Below are 20,741 nucleotides of genomic sequence, written 5' to 3'. Positions count from 1 at the left end.
AATTTTTATCTTTTTTTTATCATTTGGTTTAGTTATTATCTTTTCTTATCATTTAATTTTTATTTCTTCTTTAAAAAAATATAAATATAATAATAATAAAAATAAAATAAAAATGCGGATACACATACTTTCGCCTTTGTGTTTTGACTTATGAAAAAAAATGTAAAGTGTGGTGATTTAAATTTATCTTGTTAATAATATTTTATAATATAGGTCTAAATATAATTACATTTTTTATATAAATTTTTGTTAATATTCAATTTAATTTGCGTCAATTTTAAATAAAAGAAAATCAATATTTGTTTGAAACTGGAAAAATAAAATATTAATTATTTTAATATATATATATATATAATATTAGTACAATTATTTACACCAGTATATTTTGATGTATAACATATTTTTATTATATTTAATTTTCATTTTAGTGTTTTAATATTTTTTTAGATTAAAAGAAAATATAAATTACTTTAAAACGTTTTTAAATCTATAATATTATTTGCATTTATCTAAAAGATATATATGTGAAATAAGTTGTTTAGTATTTGAAATTTACATGATTTATTTTTAAAATACAAACATAAAAACACAAAGTTTATGGACGTAATTTATTTCAGAAAACACATTAAAGGGTTTTCAATAAAAAAACATGTTTGGTTCTAAATTTGGGTACATTAATTTATTATTCAAGAGGTGCATAATAAAACATGTATATTACCACAATCGATTTGATTATACAATTTTTTATCCAAAAAAATTATGAATAAGTACTTAAAATACTTTAAACATACTTGTATTGTTTGAAAGACAATTAGTCTTCAACATATAATATAATAATATAATATAATATAATAGTGTAAGATGTAAGTTTTGGTGTCTCACACATAAAATAATACACAATAATATTGTGCAAGTTCATCCTTATATCTAACATAATCATATAATATCTAACATAATATTTATATGATGAGAATATACTATCATTAAAAAAAATTGGCTTTACCAATTGTCGTCCATCAATCTATAGTTAATAATATTCTTAATTATTATTACTAATAATTTAAAAAATATTATTTATTATTATAATTATTATATTGTTATTAATTAAAGTTTATATTATCGCAAGTCCACATAATACAAAAAGTTTGTGATAACTAGATCTTGTTCAACAATGTAACTTTGATGATTCTCAAATATGAAAATTATGCATCAGTGTTAGTTAAGTAGATTTTAAGTTGTAACTTTACGTATATAGTTAAGATCTAAATTCATATCATTGAAATCTCTTGTAAAAAAAATTGTTTTTTAAATCTGTGTTACTTTTAATTAGTTAATTCTTATTTTAAATCACTTATATCAAGTGATTGAAAGACACTTAATATTTTTAAAAAATTTAAAAAAAAATAATTTGTTTTTTTATTTTTTTATTAAGTAAAATCAAACACTTATTTCATAAATAAACTGTTTATTTTTATGAAGAGATTTTAACAGAAAATAAAAATAATCAATTTGTCTCAAAAATCAGTTAAATATGATTTTCAACTATTTTTGAAATGCTTTAAACATATTTCATTAAATGATCATAACTTTAATATTAAGAAGATAGATTATAAAATAATTTTTCAAAGAGAAAAAATCAAAGAGTTTTTAGAATATTTTTTATAAAATACTAATATACTCTTCATTCTTTTATGTTTTTATGTTATTGTGTTGTAAACAATTTCAGATAGTTTCTGAAGTCGGTGTTTTTTTTTTAAAGATTGTGTGTTCTTAGATCAATACTCTTAGATTGTCTTGTAATCTAGTTTTAATTCCATTAATCTAGTTTTAATTCCATTAATCTAGTTTTAATTCCATTAATCTAGTTTTAATTCCATTAGTGATTTCTCATAACCCTTTATCCAAAAATATTTTGGATTTAAATTTCTGAAACACATTTTTTAATTTCTGAAATTTTATCGAGAATACATTTTCAATTTTGTGTTCCGAATTTTTTTTTTCCAGAATGTATTTTTTTAGTTTTGAATTATATTTATTATTCCATATTTTCAAATCCAGAACAAGGGTAATTTTGGAAATTTTAAAAAATGATAGGATCCAGGTTAAAATTGATATGTTTGGCTCACTAGAATAGTGAACAGAAGTGCATATCACCAAGCTCATGCGGAAGGAAAGCGTTAAAAAGTTAAAGCAAGAAAAAAGAGTGATGGTAATATAAGCGTATTTAACCGAGCTCACATTGACTATCCCCACAAAAATTACGTACAAATTAGAACTAAAATAAATAAATAAACAGCACTGCACTGAGGCTCACACTTAAAATGCATTTACAAGCATTGAATTTGAAAGAGGTAGTACAAAAGCAGAATAAAAAGGATAATGGGAAAGAAACATTAGACTGACTGTACACGAAACTTGTTGGCAACATAGAGCAAATGACTAATGTTTGTGGTGGGATAATTTTGCAGTAACTTGAGATTTGAAGTGAAATCACCTGCAAGGAGACGCTTGCGAACGAGAACAAGCATTGCACAGCATACCCGAAGAAGAGTCTCCTGCAGAGTATGTGTTAATTCTCATAGACTTCAACCATAAAAGAACTATGATAAAGTATCCCATTTTTTCTGCTTAAAACTTGCACCAGTTTATGAAATGACTAATATATTTTGTCTTCACATCATCAATCACAGGTAGTATATTTATATTGGAACAGATTGTCAAAGTATCATTGTTTTCTTTTTTGCTGAAACTATGTATGAAGTACTTGGAGGCAGATAAAACAGTTTCAAAATTTAAAGTAGCAAGCACCAACCACCGAAAGCAAACCACTCATTACATGAACAATGCAAAATGGAGAAATTTTATATATTTCCAATAGTTCATTATTATAAGTTATAACAGCCATGTGCCAGGATGAATCTTCATACATTTCCTTTACCATATGACAATGAATTTGGAGTAAAATAAAGTGCAAAGCCATTATGGGAAAAAAAACTAGAACTTTGGAGTAAAATCAGTATAATAGCTGAATATCAGTTGATAACAAAATTGTCCTGGTTTCCTCATCGGTGGTGGCTCACTTGCACTTTGTTAGAACACGATAAATATTTCAGAACATACGAGAAAAGCTATGAATTTTTTCGAGATTTGTGATGGCACTTATATGCACGAACATAAGAAAAATGGGCATGATTTTTATAAAAAAGGATAAGATTGTCCCCACATTACAGAATTTCTTAGCAAGAATGAGAAGAAAGCAAAATAAAAATGTCCAGTGCACCATATTTTTCGATATTAACACTTTATGGTTCTGTGGGCGTTATTGGTAACCGATTATCCCAGATACATATTTTGAGTATCCTTTCTAGCATCCATTTTAACATTATGTAAGATTAAACGGTTATGCGTGCATGCATAATCTATTATGAATATGGCTTACTTTTATTTTTGGTTAACAATGGCATGACAAGGCAGGTGAGGTCACTTCCAATGGAATTTCGAATTATGGTCCATTGCCTCTTATTTGGCAACAATGGCATGACAAGGCAGGTGAGGTTGCATTTGATGTTGTCAAGTTTACTTTTTATATAAAGTTACTTTAAATATGAACTGTACCTGAGGGCCATCAGGATCGCTTAAAAGAGTGTCCCAAATGTGAAGGCTGTCAGCAAAATTGAATTCCTGAGTCAGGAGGAGAGTAATCCATCTAAATGCATAGAATTGAGGATTGACCTGACATCCAACCAAAACTATAAAATGAGCCATTTCTGATAAAAGCACATAGGGGTTGAATCATCAAAAAGTATGCATGCAAAAAGGTATTATGATTATTTAAATGCACTATCACTTAACTAGTTGAGAAACAATAAACAGTATAAAGACATAAACATGAAACAATATAATTGGAAAATTTACAATAATAGTGCAATTTTCACTAGATTTTATCGAATTTGGTATAACTTCAAAAATTATTCAAATAAGTTGTATTTAGAAGCATGACTTCAAAATTATGACTTTTTTTCAAAAATTCATTTTTACAATTTGCTAAATAAGTTGTATTTGCATGCACAATTTCTAATTTTTATACCTTTTAAAGAAGTCTTGCAGTCACATATGATTCTTTGTTGACCTTTTAATATCTAATCATTTGTTTTAAATTTTTTTGAATAAAATATGTTAAATTCAAGTATATGTATGCTTCTGTTTTTGTAACAAAATTTAACACAATTATTTATTTTATTCAATATTATTTATTTTGGGAATGATTTTGTCTTTTAGACAGTGTAAATTTTGTAAAGAAATTATATTTTTTATAATTTAATAGCTTTTTAAAAAGTAAAAAAATTGAAGATTTTTTGCTCAGGTCTTCTTTTTTGTCATTTTGGTATCCTTATTTTTAGTCGATGTGAGATCAACTGTAAACATAACAATAGATATTGCTATCATGCATTGTGCAAATAAATAATTGTTAATAACTAATTATAGTATTAAGAATGAAACTGAAAGGGACTTGTGAGAAGATAGAATATATACTAAAAACTGTCTTACTTTGGAAGTGACCTCAAGATGACGCCAGAGCTCTTCATCATGTTCTCTCAAAAGCTGGGATAATCTCGTAATGGTTGAACGGATTCCCACAACACTATTGTCAAGTTGTTGAACAAAGTTATCTCGTAACCCGCTCAAAAGCTCAACAAAACAAAAGAATGCATCTGCTTCAGCAAAGGCCTGCAAATTATTGATAGGGAACTCTTGAGCAGAGTTAATCAATAATACTATAAATCATGACGGCAATATGAATCTACAATAGTACTCCACCTTATTGCCACCAAAGCAAATTGTTTACAAAAAATCAACATTCCCTTGGTCATATTAATTATTTCGCATACTTTCTATTTTTTTATGTAATCAGGGCAATGCTGTATTACATTTGATTGATAAAATTTCATGTCTCAGTGCCTATAAGTTAGCAATGTTTATTAACTGGTCACACCTGAATTTTGATTTGCCATTGTTGTCCCTTTCTTATTCATACAGTGCATCTAATCAGATAAGAATAAGAAAGGAAAAAATACTTGGCTTTCGTGGATAAGCACTTCTTCAAATGAAATTTGCAAAACAAAAAGAAAAAAATAAATTTTAATCAATTCGTCTTTAGAAAACACATACAATCTAATGAATGCACTACAGCACCATCAAGTGCAGAGCGTGGATCACAAACACGTACAATAACAGAGAATGAAGGGTTTGATAATGTATTCCAATGACAGATCATATAATGAAAAACTAGAAGATTAGAAGAGTTTTTCATATATACTCACTGCATTTTCCTCATCTGGATCATTTTTGAACACGTAGAAGAGAGGAGCCAATAACTCATTCATCCCTTGCACATATCTTACACCTGGGTTTAACTTCGCAAAAATAATTAATACATTCTTCAAAGCCTCCTGGAAATGCCCCCCAAGAAACAGTGTAAGACAAAAAAATAAAAAGTATTTGAATTTCAAGTTTGAATGAATTCTAAGACAAATAAAGTTAAAACCTGATTAGATTTTGCAAATTGGGAATCACCAGAGAAAAAATGCATATCAGGATGAGTGCGCTTTACATCTCGATCAATTTGATCTATGATCTCTGTATCCTGTAAAATGCAAAATAGAAGATTTGCTTCACAACAGCCTTGGCACAAATTATTATAATGTATTAGCATGAGACTTATAAAATTGTGTTGCAGTAAATAGACAACTGGAATTCACTAAAGATTAAATAAATATTGACAGCAGCAAGACCATTGGTTCTGAGGTAACAAATCTACTTTCACAGTTTCACAGAGACATGTCAATATTGGAACAAATAGATCACATCGTAATCCTATACTCTTAACTTTAGAGAAGCATCTCACAATAGACAATGTGATTGTCATTACAGATCAGGCAAATGTGATCAATCCACCTTTCTTTGGTAAAGGAAGCTTCATGAAGAATAGTTTTAGTTCTCACTTGTCACCCATATATCTAAAGTTAAAAGTGTCGTGAACAGATGCATCATGAGACAATATTGATGGAATATTTGCAGCATTATCAAAATGCATTGTAATATTTACAAAGCTTTTGTTGCAAGAGTACTACGCCATGCACTTTCATTAATGACAATCAAGTATTGTTGTGACTCTTTACCATTGTGACTCTTTATCTAAATGTAACTTATTGTAGTTTAAGAGTCACTTGTCTATCTATAAATATAACTTTATATGCTGCAGAAATGTGAAAGAGAAAACACAATTATTCAGACCAAAAAAGTGTTCTCCTTGTTCTATTTTTCAGCAAACATTCTGGCATTCCAATAGTCCACTATATAATTCCGTAGGTGTTTTGAGACTTTCACAACACCTCTAGAATACCAGCAGCAGCAGCAGTTTTAAGCTGAGAGATATACGATGATTTTCACTTTAAATTGTAAATACTAGAGCACTTTTGCATTATACCTGGAAAAATTGATTCCATACACTGGACTTCCCAAGACTCAAAGGATGTTCCCCATGAGTGATTTCTGATCTAGAGAGCAACGCCCTCGCACAGTCAGCATCATCGGTATCACAAATTGCTGAGTTGTACATCTTCCTTGTGATTTCTGACTAGCTAGCCACCAAAACATTCAGAGAGCCAAATAGATAAAGCAAATAGAATGGAATATATAATAACAATCAATCGCTAATTCTACAATAATAGCACTTGAACACACATGCACCATACCAATACCACTTGAACAGATGAATCCTATCAATGTAACAAAGAGAGAACCAATTAAATTACAATAGAATTCAAAAATTTAATGTAACTGTTATAACTATAGAAACAAGGAGCAGATCCTATATCATTAACAATATCATGATTATTCTGTATGCACTATTAGGTACGTTTTTTTATTCTCATATCATATCTTTATTACTAGAGGATATCAAACCTCTCCTATTTATTGTATTGATTCCTTTTTCTCACTGTAAATAAAGCATCCATATTGTCTAAAAATCACAGTTTCAACTCAATGTCTCTCTCTTTCCTATAGTTTAAGGTACTATCTAGAGCATTTCTCAAAACCGTACTACACCCACAGTCTCTGCAGAATTTTTTTTCCAAAGCTTTCTCCCATCTCTGCAGATAACAATGTTCTCACATCTCCTCCGGCAAGTTTTCTGGCAAAGTTTTCGATGACTACTAGGAATTTATCTATCTCATTGTATATGTGGACAACATTGTTATCATAGGCAACGATAATGAGGATAATGTACAACAAAAACAATATCTTGCTCAAAAGTTCTAGACAAAAATCTTGCATACCTAAGGTATTTCCTTAGTATAGAAGTTGCAAAATTCAAATATGGTTTGGTCATTTTTCAGAAAAAAACATGCTCTCTCGACATTCTAGAAGAAACAAAGATGCTAAATGTTAAGCTTGTGTGGGCACACCAACAGATTCAAGTGTCATACTTGTACCTAACCAAGGAGAACCGTATTCTAATCCTAGGAGATACAAAAATGTTAAATGTTAAGCTTGTGGGCACACCAACAGATCCAACTGTCATACTTCTACCTAACGAAGGAGAACTGTATTATAAGTTGGTAAGCTAAATTATCTCATTGTGACTCGTCCTGTCATCGCCTTTTAAGTAAACCTAGTAAATCAATTTTTGTCTAAAGAATACATAGTTTCAATTCAATGTCTCTCTTTCCTACATAGTTTAAGAGTGACAATAGAGTCCTTAAAATCATCAGTCCTCTATAAGACATAGTTTGTCAAAAGAATCAATGTGATAATTTGCAAAGAAAAGTTACTCAGTCCTACAACTTTAGTTCAACCAGTAAGGCATGTTCCCAGCTTCAACCCTCAATTCTAAAGAAAACAAGGTTAAAGTTAAAGAAAATCAATGAGATCATAACATAAAGGCATCAGAGCTCCGTAACCAACTAACTTACAGGATTCATGAGAATCTCCTCTTTGAATTGTTTGTACTGGGACCTCTTCTTTGCTAACTCAGATGACCAAAGCCCTCTATTCGACGGAAGATATCCAAGCAAAAGCTGTAAACGTCAATAAGTATAAATTACAACAGTGTTTTATAATCTCACATCCCTCTATCGACCTATATAGGAAAACACTCCACACTAACAAAAAGCGCACGAACCAAAACCTTAATCTTTAGCACACTTGACTAGTTTGGTTGGAAGGAAATGGGAATAAGTAGGTCGCATATTTCATTAGTTGGGAAGGAAATGGGAAATGAGAATCCTAGTGAAGAAATCCTCGCTGTCCTAAATAAATCTAATTCGCCTAAAAATCTCAGAAGATGTTTTTACATTCTTTTTCCTTTTTCTCTTAAAAGTCAATTCAAGACTTGCTGCACTCAAACTCATACCAAACAACCACTTGAACTGGAATTAACGATAGTATCAGTCTCATCACACACAAGACACTACAAATAACTAATTAGAATGAACTGCTACCGCATCAACTAAGATACAGTGAGCGTGTGAATCTATGGTCCAATGGCAAATTACATGTGGTAAGCTTGCTCCATTTATGTAATACTATTTTAAAGGTCGTGTTTGAAATTAGTTCTCATTAGTTGATAAACTAAAGTTCTTTACAGTATTAGTGCATGGACATTAACTAATTTTTGAGAAAAAAGAAAAACGACTAAAATAATAATAAAACGAAGAAAATTAACAAAAAAATAGAATGAGAAAGAAACCTAACCTTCCACACAGTAGAGCGTATCCCAGCAGAATCAGGAATACCTTGACACGCGAGACTCCGCAACTCGCTCATATCCACCACCTTTTTCGACAACTAAACCAAATCAAACCATCACAGAATCAATACTCTAGTTAAACACATTGATCAACGAAAGTTCATCGTCATTTTACAAAAGCGAGCGCACCTCGGCCAGCAATTGAGCCTGGCGAGTGATGTCGTAGGCGGTGGGAAAGACGTCGCCGTGATTTTCGATCGGCGAATCTTCGATTATCTGCGTCGGTGGAGGATCTTGGACGACGGGAAGCGGAGGAGGTTGGGAAGAGGTGACGACGGGCGGGGGCAGAGGAGGTGGAGGCGGTTGGAAGGGTTCGGCGACGGTGGAGGGGGGAGGGGATGACGGCGATGAGGACCAGAGAGAGCTGTTGAGCCAATCGGGGACCTTCTTCATTTTGGTGGAGGATTAGGGTTAGGGTTTGTGAATGGAGATGAACAAAGAAGCGCATTGCATTGGTAACATCAACATTGTAGCTGGAGATTGATCACATGATGAACTACCAACTCTGCAATTAACTCTTATTTACTTTCAATCTTAATTTAATCACTAAATTTAACTATTTCAACTTCTTAACAAAAATCATAAATTAGTAATTAATTAATAACTAAATAAATATGTAGGTGGTTGAAATAAATAAATAAATGCAAAAAATTAAAAGAAATTGATAGAGTGTTAGAATGTAAATAATGATTAAGTTGTCCATCATATTTTACTGTCCCCATAATTAAAATATTGTGTACAAATTCTAACTCTTATTTCAAATATTTCTAAAAAATTATTAAATTAAAACTAATTTTAAATATTAAAATAATTAATTATTATTGAACTAAATTAAAAATTATTTTACAAACTAATAAGTATCTAAAATAATTTTTATTAATAATAATAATTTATAAAGTATTTTTTAAATTGGTATTTAATTATTAGTTAGGAAGGTTTTATTTACTAATATTTTATACTCTAAAATATTCTCTAAAAGATTAATTGAAATTAATTTAAAATTTAAAATTAGTACCTAAATCCTCTTAATTAATTTACATATCAATTTAAAAATTATTTTATAAAATTTGTATTATTGATAAAAATTATTTTAGATACAAATAATTATTTTAGTGTCTAAAATAGTATTTAATTTAGTTAATATAGTGACTAATTATTTTTTTCTCAATTTAAATTGTTATTTAATAAATTTCTTTTAGTGAAAATATTATGAGTACATGTCCAAAGGATGTGTCATAACCTAACAAGTTAGGTAAGATTCTTGTCGATCTAATTATTTTTTTTTCATTCAAGGTATTTTTAAAAATAAATTACAAAAACAGATAAAAAAATTAAAAATATTTTTTAAATAAGTTTTTGTTCTCAATTTGAGTTTTATTTTACTTCTCCATACAAATTTCTCAATGTTAAATACCAAGCAAAATATTTTTTTTAAAGAGATCCTTACCAATATTAATTCATGCCAAAATTGATTATTTGTTTTGATACATGAAAAAACAATATTACAACCATGAACATAAGCAACTTAATAAAGAGATTTGGAATATTTAATTTATTACAATAATTAAATATTATAAGAATATATTGATATTGTATATGCAATTCAAAATGATCGCGACGAAAGAATATATTTATATTTATCTATATATGAATAATTATGCATTTTTGTAAATTTTTAAAAATATGTCTTTACATTTGGAAGATTTTTATTTTAACTTTGTCTTTGAATCATGATACGAACAAGAGAGAAACATGATTTCACATGAAGTTCTAGTAAATAATTATGTATAATTTGTTAACCTTAAATTGTTTATATTATATATGAAGTAATTAATTTTCTTCATGAGTTGAAAACAAATATTTTTTTAAGAGACAATGAAATTTGGTCAATTTAAATTAAAGTTAATAACAACTTATATATTTGGTGCAATTTTTAGGAAGAATATTTTTTAAAAATTAAAAATCTAAACTAATCACTTTAAAATTTGAATAATTAATTTAAAAAAAAACATATAAGAGACTTGCTCCAATTTTTAAAATATAATTCAATAAAAACTAAAACAATTTTTTTTAAGAATTATATAAATAAATAATATTTAAAATTTAAAGACAAAACAGATTTATTCCAAATTTATACATTATTGTATATCTCTCAATTCCATTACAATACTATAAATTTCAGATAAGCATGAACTAAATTTAATCATATTTGAAACAAATATATAATATATCTTTCAAATCAAATCAAATATAAAGTGAGTACGAATACTCTTTAATTTTGTGTAGTATATATATATATATATATATATATATATATATATATATATATATATATATATATATATTTGTGACAACAAGAGTTATATGGCAGTAACACCACCTCCAAGTTGGTGTCTAGCAGCAAAGATCTCAGCACCATCTTCCATATTAAGCTGAAGTAAAATTTACATGTAAAATGTAAACAATAAGTTATTTGTAAGGAAAAAAAAAACTTCATGTAAATTATGACCTATAAATATTACTTCTACACCATCATTATAAAAAATATTTTTATAAAATACACCTCAATTTTTAATTCAATTTAATAATTTGAGTTTACACTTATTTAAATGTTGAGGATTTTCTGTGTGGAAACGTAAAAATGATTTGAAAGTAATAAACTATAAACATTCCATACTAGAAAGTCAAGACCCTACTTCTAACCCTAAACCTTAAAACAATAAATATGTGAATTTTCTTTCTTATATACTTCATTCATACTCATTTTTATTTAGATTATTTTTATTCAATGTGAGACAAACTCACATTTAAAATTATAGCATTATGTATTAAAATTTGATAATATTTTTAATTCATATGAAATTTTCTATACATCTTTTCATTTTAAAAAAAATCAAAATATACTAATCACAATAATAAATGAAACAATAGAATGCATATTATAACTTCTCAATTTATACTTTTAAAAGTGGACTTCGGTAAGGAGTGGATTTATGTATGTTTAACTCAAAGCTTTGTTGTAAATTCCAAGACCTAAATTTTAAATCCAAAACTCTAAATTTCATATTGATAATGAAAGATGTTTTAAATTGATTAATTGTTGTTGAATGTATCTATTACCATTCCATTTGCAAAACACCAAATTTACACTTCAAATATAGAAGAGATCTTCTTAAAGGTGGAATTTGTTTAATTAAATTAAACTTAAACTCAAATTATAAGAAGGAAAAGAAAAACTAATGTTATGATACTTAATGTTCTAGAGATTGAAAGATGCACCTACTTTAAGTCTAACTCAAATTCATAAAATCAGTTTATAAAATATGTTTTATATCTATTTATAAATAATGAAATATCATAATCTCTAATGACGTGAGATCTCCAACCGCACTTGTAAAAAAATGATTGAAAAATTGAAGTAATATTTTTGTTTTAGGTATAGCATTAAAACTAACCAGTTTTGGTGTTTGTTTTCCCCTAATGTGAGTATCATCGTATAAGAACTGTATGGTATGTAATTCCATGTTTCTTCTCTCAAAGAATTCTTTGCATACGTTCTTTAATTCCAACTCTTGACTCACCTTGAAGTACATATGACGTCCCTCCTATGCTCAATCAAATCAAACATAATATTAAAATTCAAATTTTTTTATCAGTAAAAAGTAACAAATAAATATGTATCACTTCAGGAGTGTTGTAACTTATAAAATTACAAAAGACAGGCATAATACATCCAAAAAATCTAAACTCATAAAGAAACTAACACCTAACAATAATTTCAGAACCTCAGAATAAACATTCAAACCAGACAATTCAAAACAAATACCAAATAAAAGAAACACCATATATAGTGTTTAAATTACTTGTGGAATTGAGTTTAGAATCTTGTTATTTTTTTTAATTGTTGTATTATATTAAAGAGTTATTTTTGTTATTTACAATTTATATTTTATATTTAATACTTTAAAACAAGTAAAATACATCACTGTGAAACCTTTTTCCATCGTAAATGTAAAATACAATCAGAGTTAAATTTCAATTCATTTATAAGTCATTTTAGTTCAAAAAATGTTATTTTTCATCAGTTTAAAATATATAAAAATTAACTACTGTAAAGCCCACTGAAAGTAAATTTCAACTCATCAATAATGTGATTTTAGTATAAAATAATTAATATTTATATATCCAAAATAAAAATACCGCCAGAGTTCCTTGAAAGTATTGGAATGTTGGAAAAAAAAAGTAAACGTTTCTCTTATAAACTAAAATTATTAATATGATGCATAAATTAATTTATAAAAATTATTTATATAACTTTTTCAATAACTGATTTTTAGCATATATATATAAATTTTAACATATAAAAATATTATTTGTTTTTTATTTTCCTATTCTATATATACTTTTCTTTTTAGACAATTTTATATATTTAATAGAAAGGGTGATAATTGGTTAATTTGGTGGTTTATTCTTAAGAAACATGTAATTATAAGTGTTATAGCATTTTGAATATCAAAATCAAAGGCTTTTTCTAAGGATAAAAGTTTTGTTGACACTGTAAATAATAAATATCATACATTTTATACTGTTTATAACAATATAATAATATTTTTAAATTTAAAAATAAATAAAATAATAATTTATTAAGATGTGAAATTTATGTTTTTTTTTAAAATAAAGTTTTCATGTTATGCATCCCTATGTAACTTGACATCACACCTCAAGTAACAACAATCATTTGTCATCGCACGAAAAAAAATATTATTAAAAAAAAAAATATATATATATATATATAGAAGATTAGATCAAAACGTATATGTTAAAAAAAATGATACATAGATAGATTATACACTACAAGAAAATCATCAAATAGAAACCAATTTTTAGAAACCAAAATAATTAGTTGCAATAGTAACTAAATTGGAGACCATTTTAGAAACTAAAACAAAAATTGGTTTCTAAATTAGTTTCTATTATTTTCTATTATTGTTAAATAGTTTTTAAATTGGTATCTAATTAGCAACCAATGTTTTATCTACCAATTATTTAGTTTTTAAATTTAGTCTCTAAAACCTTGGTTGTTAATTAGAGACCAATTTAAAAACTATTTAACAATAATAGAAAATAATATAAAGTAATTTAGAAACTAATTTTTGTTTTAGTTTCCAAAATGGTCTCTAATTTAGTTACTATTGCAACTAATTATTTTGGTCACTAAAAATTGGTTTCTATTTCATGATTTTCTTGTAGTGATAGTTATTCATAGAGAATTCTAATAAAAGACTAAATGATAGTCTATTATACCAATGAAAATATTCTCTATGAATAAAAATGGTAATATTTCAAAACTTTTTTCTAAGCAATGATTAAGAAAAAAAAAAGGCTTAAAAACACAGAGTAATACATATGTACATCACCTGATCTGTTACCAACAAGTTTATCTGAACATCTTATCATCAACTGCAGAATTTTTCCTAGGTCGACCTCTGCTACCCATCTTCTTCTTCATGCAGAATAAAAGAAGAAAAAATATGTAAAATTCCACCAATGAACACAAACAGATATAAAAGACTGAAAACTAAGATCTCATCATCCCCAATTGCATCAAACTTTTATGAGAAGAGAGAAAAAGCTCACCAAGAGAAAAAAGATACAGAATGAGCAAGAACACTTTCTGGTTTCACCACATCTAGTTTTAGTTTCAGTTTCCTAAAGCTGGTATGAAAGAAAAGGATCAGAGAGAAAAGTTGACAAAGAAAAAAGGACCACTTATTAAAATCACATCCTAAGCAAATGTGCAGGAAAGAAAAACAAAGAAAACTGTCAATTTTTTTTAGGAAAATGGTTTTTTTTACTGACCGGAGGATTCTTATTTGTAAAAATGGTACTTCAAACTTAGAACGAGTATGAAGAAATTAATATCTTTACCTTTTGAGTTGTTATGCCGGATCGGTTGCTTAAGACTTTTGGTTTCTACATGAAAAAAATGGATGATCCACCCTACATCCCACTAAATATTAATATTTTAGTTATTTTTAATTTTTTTTTTAATTTTGAAAATTATTTTAACATTTTGTATTTTGTCTATATTTTTAATAAAGATATATATATATATATATTATTACAAATATTAATATATTTTGATGTGTGTAAAGTGGAGTAAGATGTCAAAATATCATCACTTTTTTTAAAAACAACACTTTACAAAAATGTGATTTATTCAATATAAAATTATTCATAAAATATTCAATAAATATACAAATAATAAAGACATAAATAAAATAATATAACAGTAATTATTTTTCAATCTATTTTTTATTTAACTTTCTTGTATTTATAGCATGAAGATGTTGTTGATGAGAAAAATTAGGTGCATGAAATTGAATAGTGTTCAGATAAAGTGTCTCTCATGTGCACAACTTTCTGAAATTGGTTATCTTTGTGACAGCTTCGTATATTTCATTGTCGTCACTATTTGTTCCATTTCTGTTGCAACAAGCATACTACTTATTAAATGTACTTAAAATTGACCAGTACACTTTGTTTTGGTATTCTAGGTAATGAAAAAAATACAAAATATAAGAAAGTAACTTTTTAATTATGTTTTCTCAAATATATTTATTACTATTGAAATTTTTAAATTATTATTTTTTACTTCAATTTTATTTTTTAATTTTGAAGCTTAAATTTTCAAATTTCTATAAATTCAATTTTACCAAGACTAACTTGCATCAAATGTAGTTTCAATGTCACCAGATTTTCAACGAGAAGAAAAATTCTTAATTCTCCATATAATATAATAAAATAATACAAAAATAAAAGTAATCAACAACAATAATAATGAAATAGAAAATTAAAAACAAAAAGTAATTAAAAATAATAATCAATTATAATAATAATATATGAATTAAATATTAATAAAACTAAAAATAATTACAATAAAAATAATTAAAATATTATTATTATTATTAAATTAAATTTTAATAATTTAAGAATTAATTAAAATTAAATTATAATGATAAGGATAATGTGAAAAAAAATACAATAAGAATAGGTTGAATTGTGTTTTACTCAATTTTAAAATATTTTCACAAATATCATCTTCAAACAATAATTTTAATTGTTAAATGATGAGATAGATATGTTTGTCCTGAATAGAATATAACATTCACAACAACTTTATAGATTAATTATTTTTCTTGGTTAAAGAATGATTTTACGATAGTAGGTTTTTTTTTTCTTCAATTTAATACTGATGATAATACAACATACTACATTTAGTTCTCAATAAACAAATTAAGTAGCATTAAACAAACTTGCGAAGTACAATACAAATATGATTTAAGTATTATTGCGCAAGTCAACTCCTGGCAACTAAATATTTCACAGGTCATTATGACTTAACTAAATATTTTTGCACAAATCACTCCCAATTGAACTAAATATTCTTCCACAAATCACTACGGATTTAACTCAGTATTCTTTCAAAAATCACTCACGACTTAACCAAATATTATTTTATATATATTATTTAAATAGTTAATAACTTCAACTCCTAAGTACTCTTCCAGAAATCACTCACGACTTAACCAAATATTCTTTATATGTTAATTTCAACTCCTAACTACTCTTTCAGAAATCACTCACGACTTAACCAAATATTCTATTATATGTTAACTTCAACTCTAAGTAAATGTGAGAATTTAAGATGAAAAAAAAAGTCTCCCAAATCATAGACTAAGGAAAATGAATGTTTGTTTTTAAACTTTTTTTTTTTTCATTTTTATAGAGAATACTAATATTCTAACCTTTAAATCCAATAAAATAATATAGATCCATCATTCCACATGGTAGGTTCCACTTACTATCTATCCATAATCACTTTCAACCACTTTCCACATTTAACAATCACTCATTCAATTTTTGTTTTACATAAAAGTGTTGAAACTAAGAAAATTATTGTGTTTTTTCATCTTTCCTTCTATGGAAGTTGTGGATTATAGTTTAACAATCCCCTAGTAGCATGTGTTCAGAATGCCACTTCTTGATAACAATTTTTTCCTAAGAATTTAGAATAGAAGATAGTGATAATAAAAAGTGTAGTTAACTTTTTCATAATTTGTGACGGGAGAAACGATTTAACTTGACTTAGACAATTTTATTTTTTTTATATATACTTTGATTTAATATGTAATTCCCATTTTTCATTTCAATTTTATCACACTTTATTTTTTTTTTAAATTGGTATATGGAAAACAAATTCAGAGATATTTTGCAATTAAATATTTAAATAAATTAAGTTTAAATTTTAAATATTTTTTTAATATTATTTCTAATTTTATAAATTAATTCCTTCATAATTAATCACCTTTAATTTAATTCATACCCATTCTTGTTAATTCATTATATTATTCAATTTGCATATTCTTTTTTCTATCACATCAATAAAATCTATTACAAAAAAATTACTCATTTATTTTTATTTTTTATTTTTTAATTTTTTTTTCTCTTTCAATCAAACCAATATCAATTTTTACCCTCTTCCCTTTCTTTCATTTGCAAGACATGTAAATGAAGATACTTTAAATTCTCTTTCCATATAGATGGTTACAATAAAATCAATATCACTAATTTTATCATGGTATAGATAATCTTTATGCATTTCTAAATATCAATCCTTAAAATTATTTAGGAAAAATATAGGTTTAAGTACATGATCATTAGCAAGAGTAAATGAATAAATTTAATTTAATATAATTCATAATTATTTAATTAAAGGTGCTGATATATTAACACTCTCAACAATAAAAACATACACTTCACACCTAAATAATTTAATATTTTATTATTTCATTTTTTAATTTAAAAATATTATTATATTATTACAAACAATATCATAGATATGTTTATTACTATTCATAGTCATAGTGTCAATAAAACTGTTCTCTTTAATTAACTACTATCAAAAGTAAAATTATAATCCCTCATATATATATATATATAGTTCAAACTCTGAAATGGTTGTGCTCAAATCCACATTAGAATCTAATTTAGAAACAGTAACAATGCAGGTTTATTCTGATAATATATAATTACCATAACAGTTAAGCAAATTATAAGGTTATGCAGTGTTAACAACCATGTCATAACATCTTAACAATTGAACACAAATGATCACCATCAAATGCAGCAACACCACCTCCAACTTGGTTTCTCACAGCAAAGATCTCAGCACCATTTTCCAGATTCAGCTGAAGCCAAGGTACATTCATAATTTTAATTCAAATTATAAGGGCTTTTGAAAACAAAATCTCCTTTCATTTCTATATTTTTTTTCATCTCTAAATTATTTTGCAAACTAGAGTTACAAAAACATTTTTTTCTCTTCAAAATTGATCACTAAAACTGTTTTGAACTGGTTTGAGTTGAGAAGTGTGTTACCATTTTGGGTGTTTGTCGCCCCTTAACTTGAGTACCCTCATGTATGAACTTCAAGGTCTCATATTCCAACTTCTTTCTGTCACAGAAATCTCTGAATACCTTAGCAAACTCCAAATTCTGATTCACCTTGAAGAACAGTTTATTCCCATCCTACACTTCAATCAGCAAAAAACTGAGAAAAATTTATCTGAAGAATTATACTTTTAGAATTGATAAAGTTACCAAATATGCTTAAATCCTAAAGGCTAATCTCTAAACCCTTAATCTTGAACCTATAGAAAATATTATTGTGAAATGTTTTACACATTGGAAAAGTAAATTAGGGTTTACATTCATCTAAAAATTAAATTTTGCCAGAAGAATCATCTACCCATTATCAATAACAAGGGATATTCAGCAATGATTCAGGAACAAAAAATAAAATAGAACAAAAAGGATCATCTTGGAGAAATTGAAGAATCATGTATACACCTGAAAGCTGATTGATAAGTCGACATCAGAACACACATCATCAGGTGGTGATTTTCTCTTAAGCCCACCAACAGTAGTGGTGGTAGCCATGTTCTTCTTCTGCACACACAAAGTGAAGAGATGTAAGATTCCACCAACCTCAATATTCAAGAAAAAAAAAACTAATTTAGTTATGGTAGAACTATGCAGACAAAAAAGTAAGGTTTCACTCCAAGATGGTATCAGGAAAAATGCAGAAAAGTCTGAGAAAGGGTAGAAAATTAAACCATGGTTTTCTGCTAGAATGTGAAACAAAACCTCCAAAACCACACAAAAAGTTGAAGAGGGGTCCCTGCAATTTCTTTTATTCTTGAATCAGAGAGAAAAAGAAAGAAGTTGAAAAAAAAAAAAAACGCTTCAAAGAAAAGGACAGAGAAAGGAGCATGAATTGTGTTTGTTTCACATGAAAACGTTGTTGTATGTGTTGGTTTCAGTTTTCTCAAAGTGTTAATAGTAACAAAAGAAAAGAAAAAGGGTAAGTTAGCGTGAACAGTTAAAAAGTAAATTATTTTTGTAAACTATAAACAAAAGGAGTATTTTATAATTAAAATAAAAAATAGTTACGATTTATTGGTATTTAAAATTACTCGTGATGCACAAGATATTTTTTTATATTCAAGAAAATATATTAATTGTTTCTTATAAATAAAACATAAATCACACGATTATGGAAGAAATGAGTGGTGCATGAGTTTATCAAAGTCTTTAAAAAGTATCAGAATTGTATTTTAGATGATCATGACTTATTTTTATTTATTTATTTTGACATTAAAGATTCAAGAAAACTTGACCAAATTGATTTGATGTTGAATTTTTGTTGAGATTAAAGATTCAAGCAAATTTGACCAAATTCATTTGATCTTGTAAGTTATAATGTGTTAAGTTGTAAATTTTATATATATTTTTTATTTAGGTGAATATGTCATATTTATCTTGATATTTCACATGCTAAAATTATTTTTAAAGATTAAAATGAATTTTAATTTATTGAAATATTCATAGCTTTATTCGAAATACTATCCATCATTTGGTAATATCACAAGTGATGGGCCAGGATTTCAGAAATGGGGCATATGTAAAAAACATGTGCTGCAAATAATGAAAGTGTTGGGAGTGGAAATATTAAAACGAGGAGTCCAAAAAGCAATAGGAACCCAAAATTTGGAAAACGTAAAAGCATGACAGTGGACCCCACACGCATAGAACCTTAATAAAATAAAATAAAAACTGCCATATGTAATTGGATTAGTACGTAAATGCAAACATAACAGAAATACAATTGGTACGTGAATGAGTAGGGAAAACCAAAACGAAATTTTGCTAAATGGTGCCTCCATAATGCTACGTAAATGAGATAAGAGAGAGCAAATATTACTGGCCCTACTCACACAAAATGTTATGTTATATACACAAACCAAATGCATTCTCATGCAGTAACTTACACACAATTAAGTATATAGAAAAAGTAATAAATATACCCACATTTAGGTATGAAAATCTGTACCCGAAAATTAAAAATAAATAAATAAATTATGATCACCTTAACATTTTTCACTAATATGATGCAATTTAGTATATATATTATGAACACGAGTAAAAAAAAATATGAGATTGGAGAAGTCATGCCTAACTGACATTACTTTATATAAAGAAGTAAAGTCATGTCATAACAATTTCAATTCAGATTTTGTCCATATGGAAATCGTGTCACACTAACATGACTTTAGCTAAAATCGTATAACTAGAAGTTGTGAAATCCATGAACGATCTTGATTAATTTTGAATTTAAAACATATAATTCCAACTCTATCAATAAAAGAATGTTTGTTAATAACTCATTCACAAGAACTTATAATACATGTACAAAGTTGAAATCTCAAGGATGTAAGGACTAACTTATTCATAAAATATTATTGTGTTATTTTTTAGCTATTTAGAAGAGTGAGTTTCATCCTCTCTCTCTCTCTCTCTCTATATA

General features: G+C 26.8%; 3 protein-coding genes across 5 annotated transcripts; all 3 read right to left on the bottom strand.

The window, feature by feature from the left end:
• Positions 1-2,204: 2,204 nt before the first annotated feature.
• Positions 2,205-9,348, bottom strand: LOC137808733 (uncharacterized). Of its 2 annotated transcripts, none has more exons than XM_068609998.1 (9): positions 8,942-9,348; positions 8,758-8,850; positions 7,977-8,081; positions 6,488-6,637; positions 5,546-5,644; positions 5,322-5,450; positions 4,549-4,728; positions 3,616-3,732; positions 2,205-2,555 (listed from the first exon to the last, which is right to left on the bottom strand). In XM_068609998.1, the coding sequence occupies exons 1-9, from the start codon at positions 9,203-9,205 to the stop codon at positions 2,394-2,396; spliced, it is 1,299 nt and encodes a 432-aa protein (XP_068466099.1). In that variant the 5' UTR covers positions 9,206-9,348; the 3' UTR covers positions 2,205-2,393. The 2 variants fall into 2 exon arrangements, with proteins under 2 accessions (XP_068466099.1, XP_090156039.1); XM_090299913.1 differs by having other exon boundaries at positions 6,488-6,641; positions 8,942-9,336.
• Positions 9,349-11,150: 1,802 nt separating this feature from the next.
• On the bottom strand, positions 11,151-12,816 carry LOC137806007 (small ubiquitin-related modifier 1-like). Its single transcript, XM_090300172.1, has 3 exons — positions 12,799-12,816; positions 12,268-12,417; positions 11,151-11,244 (listed from the first exon to the last, which is right to left on the bottom strand). The coding sequence occupies exons 1-3, from the start codon at positions 12,814-12,816 to the stop codon at positions 11,173-11,175; spliced, it is 240 nt and encodes a 79-aa protein (XP_090156298.1). The 3' UTR covers positions 11,151-11,172.
• Positions 12,817-17,861: 5,045 nt separating this feature from the next.
• Positions 17,862-19,182, bottom strand: LOC137806005 (small ubiquitin-related modifier 1). 2 transcript variants are annotated; one of them, XM_068605879.2, is made up of 4 exons: positions 18,991-19,182; positions 18,725-18,823; positions 18,254-18,403; positions 17,862-18,063 (listed from the first exon to the last, which is right to left on the bottom strand). In XM_068605879.2, the coding sequence occupies exons 1-4, from the start codon at positions 18,991-18,993 to the stop codon at positions 17,956-17,958; spliced, it is 360 nt and encodes a 119-aa protein (XP_068461980.1). In that variant the 5' UTR covers positions 18,994-19,182; the 3' UTR covers positions 17,862-17,955. The 2 variants fall into 2 exon arrangements, with proteins under 2 accessions (XP_068461980.1, XP_090156534.1); XM_090300408.1 differs by lacking the exon at positions 18,991-19,182 and adding an exon at positions 18,916-18,968.
• Between the last annotated feature and the right edge of the window lie 1,559 nt (positions 19,183-20,741).

This window comes from Phaseolus vulgaris, chromosome 3 (assembly GCF_051622355.1).
Source record: "Phaseolus vulgaris cultivar YP4 chromosome 3, ASM5162235v1, whole genome shotgun sequence".
In the NCBI taxonomy this organism is placed as follows: Eukaryota; Viridiplantae; Streptophyta; class Magnoliopsida; order Fabales; family Fabaceae; genus Phaseolus; species Phaseolus vulgaris.
The sequence above is the reverse complement of the archived record's forward strand: the minus strand, read 5'-3'. Positions and strand labels throughout refer to the sequence as shown.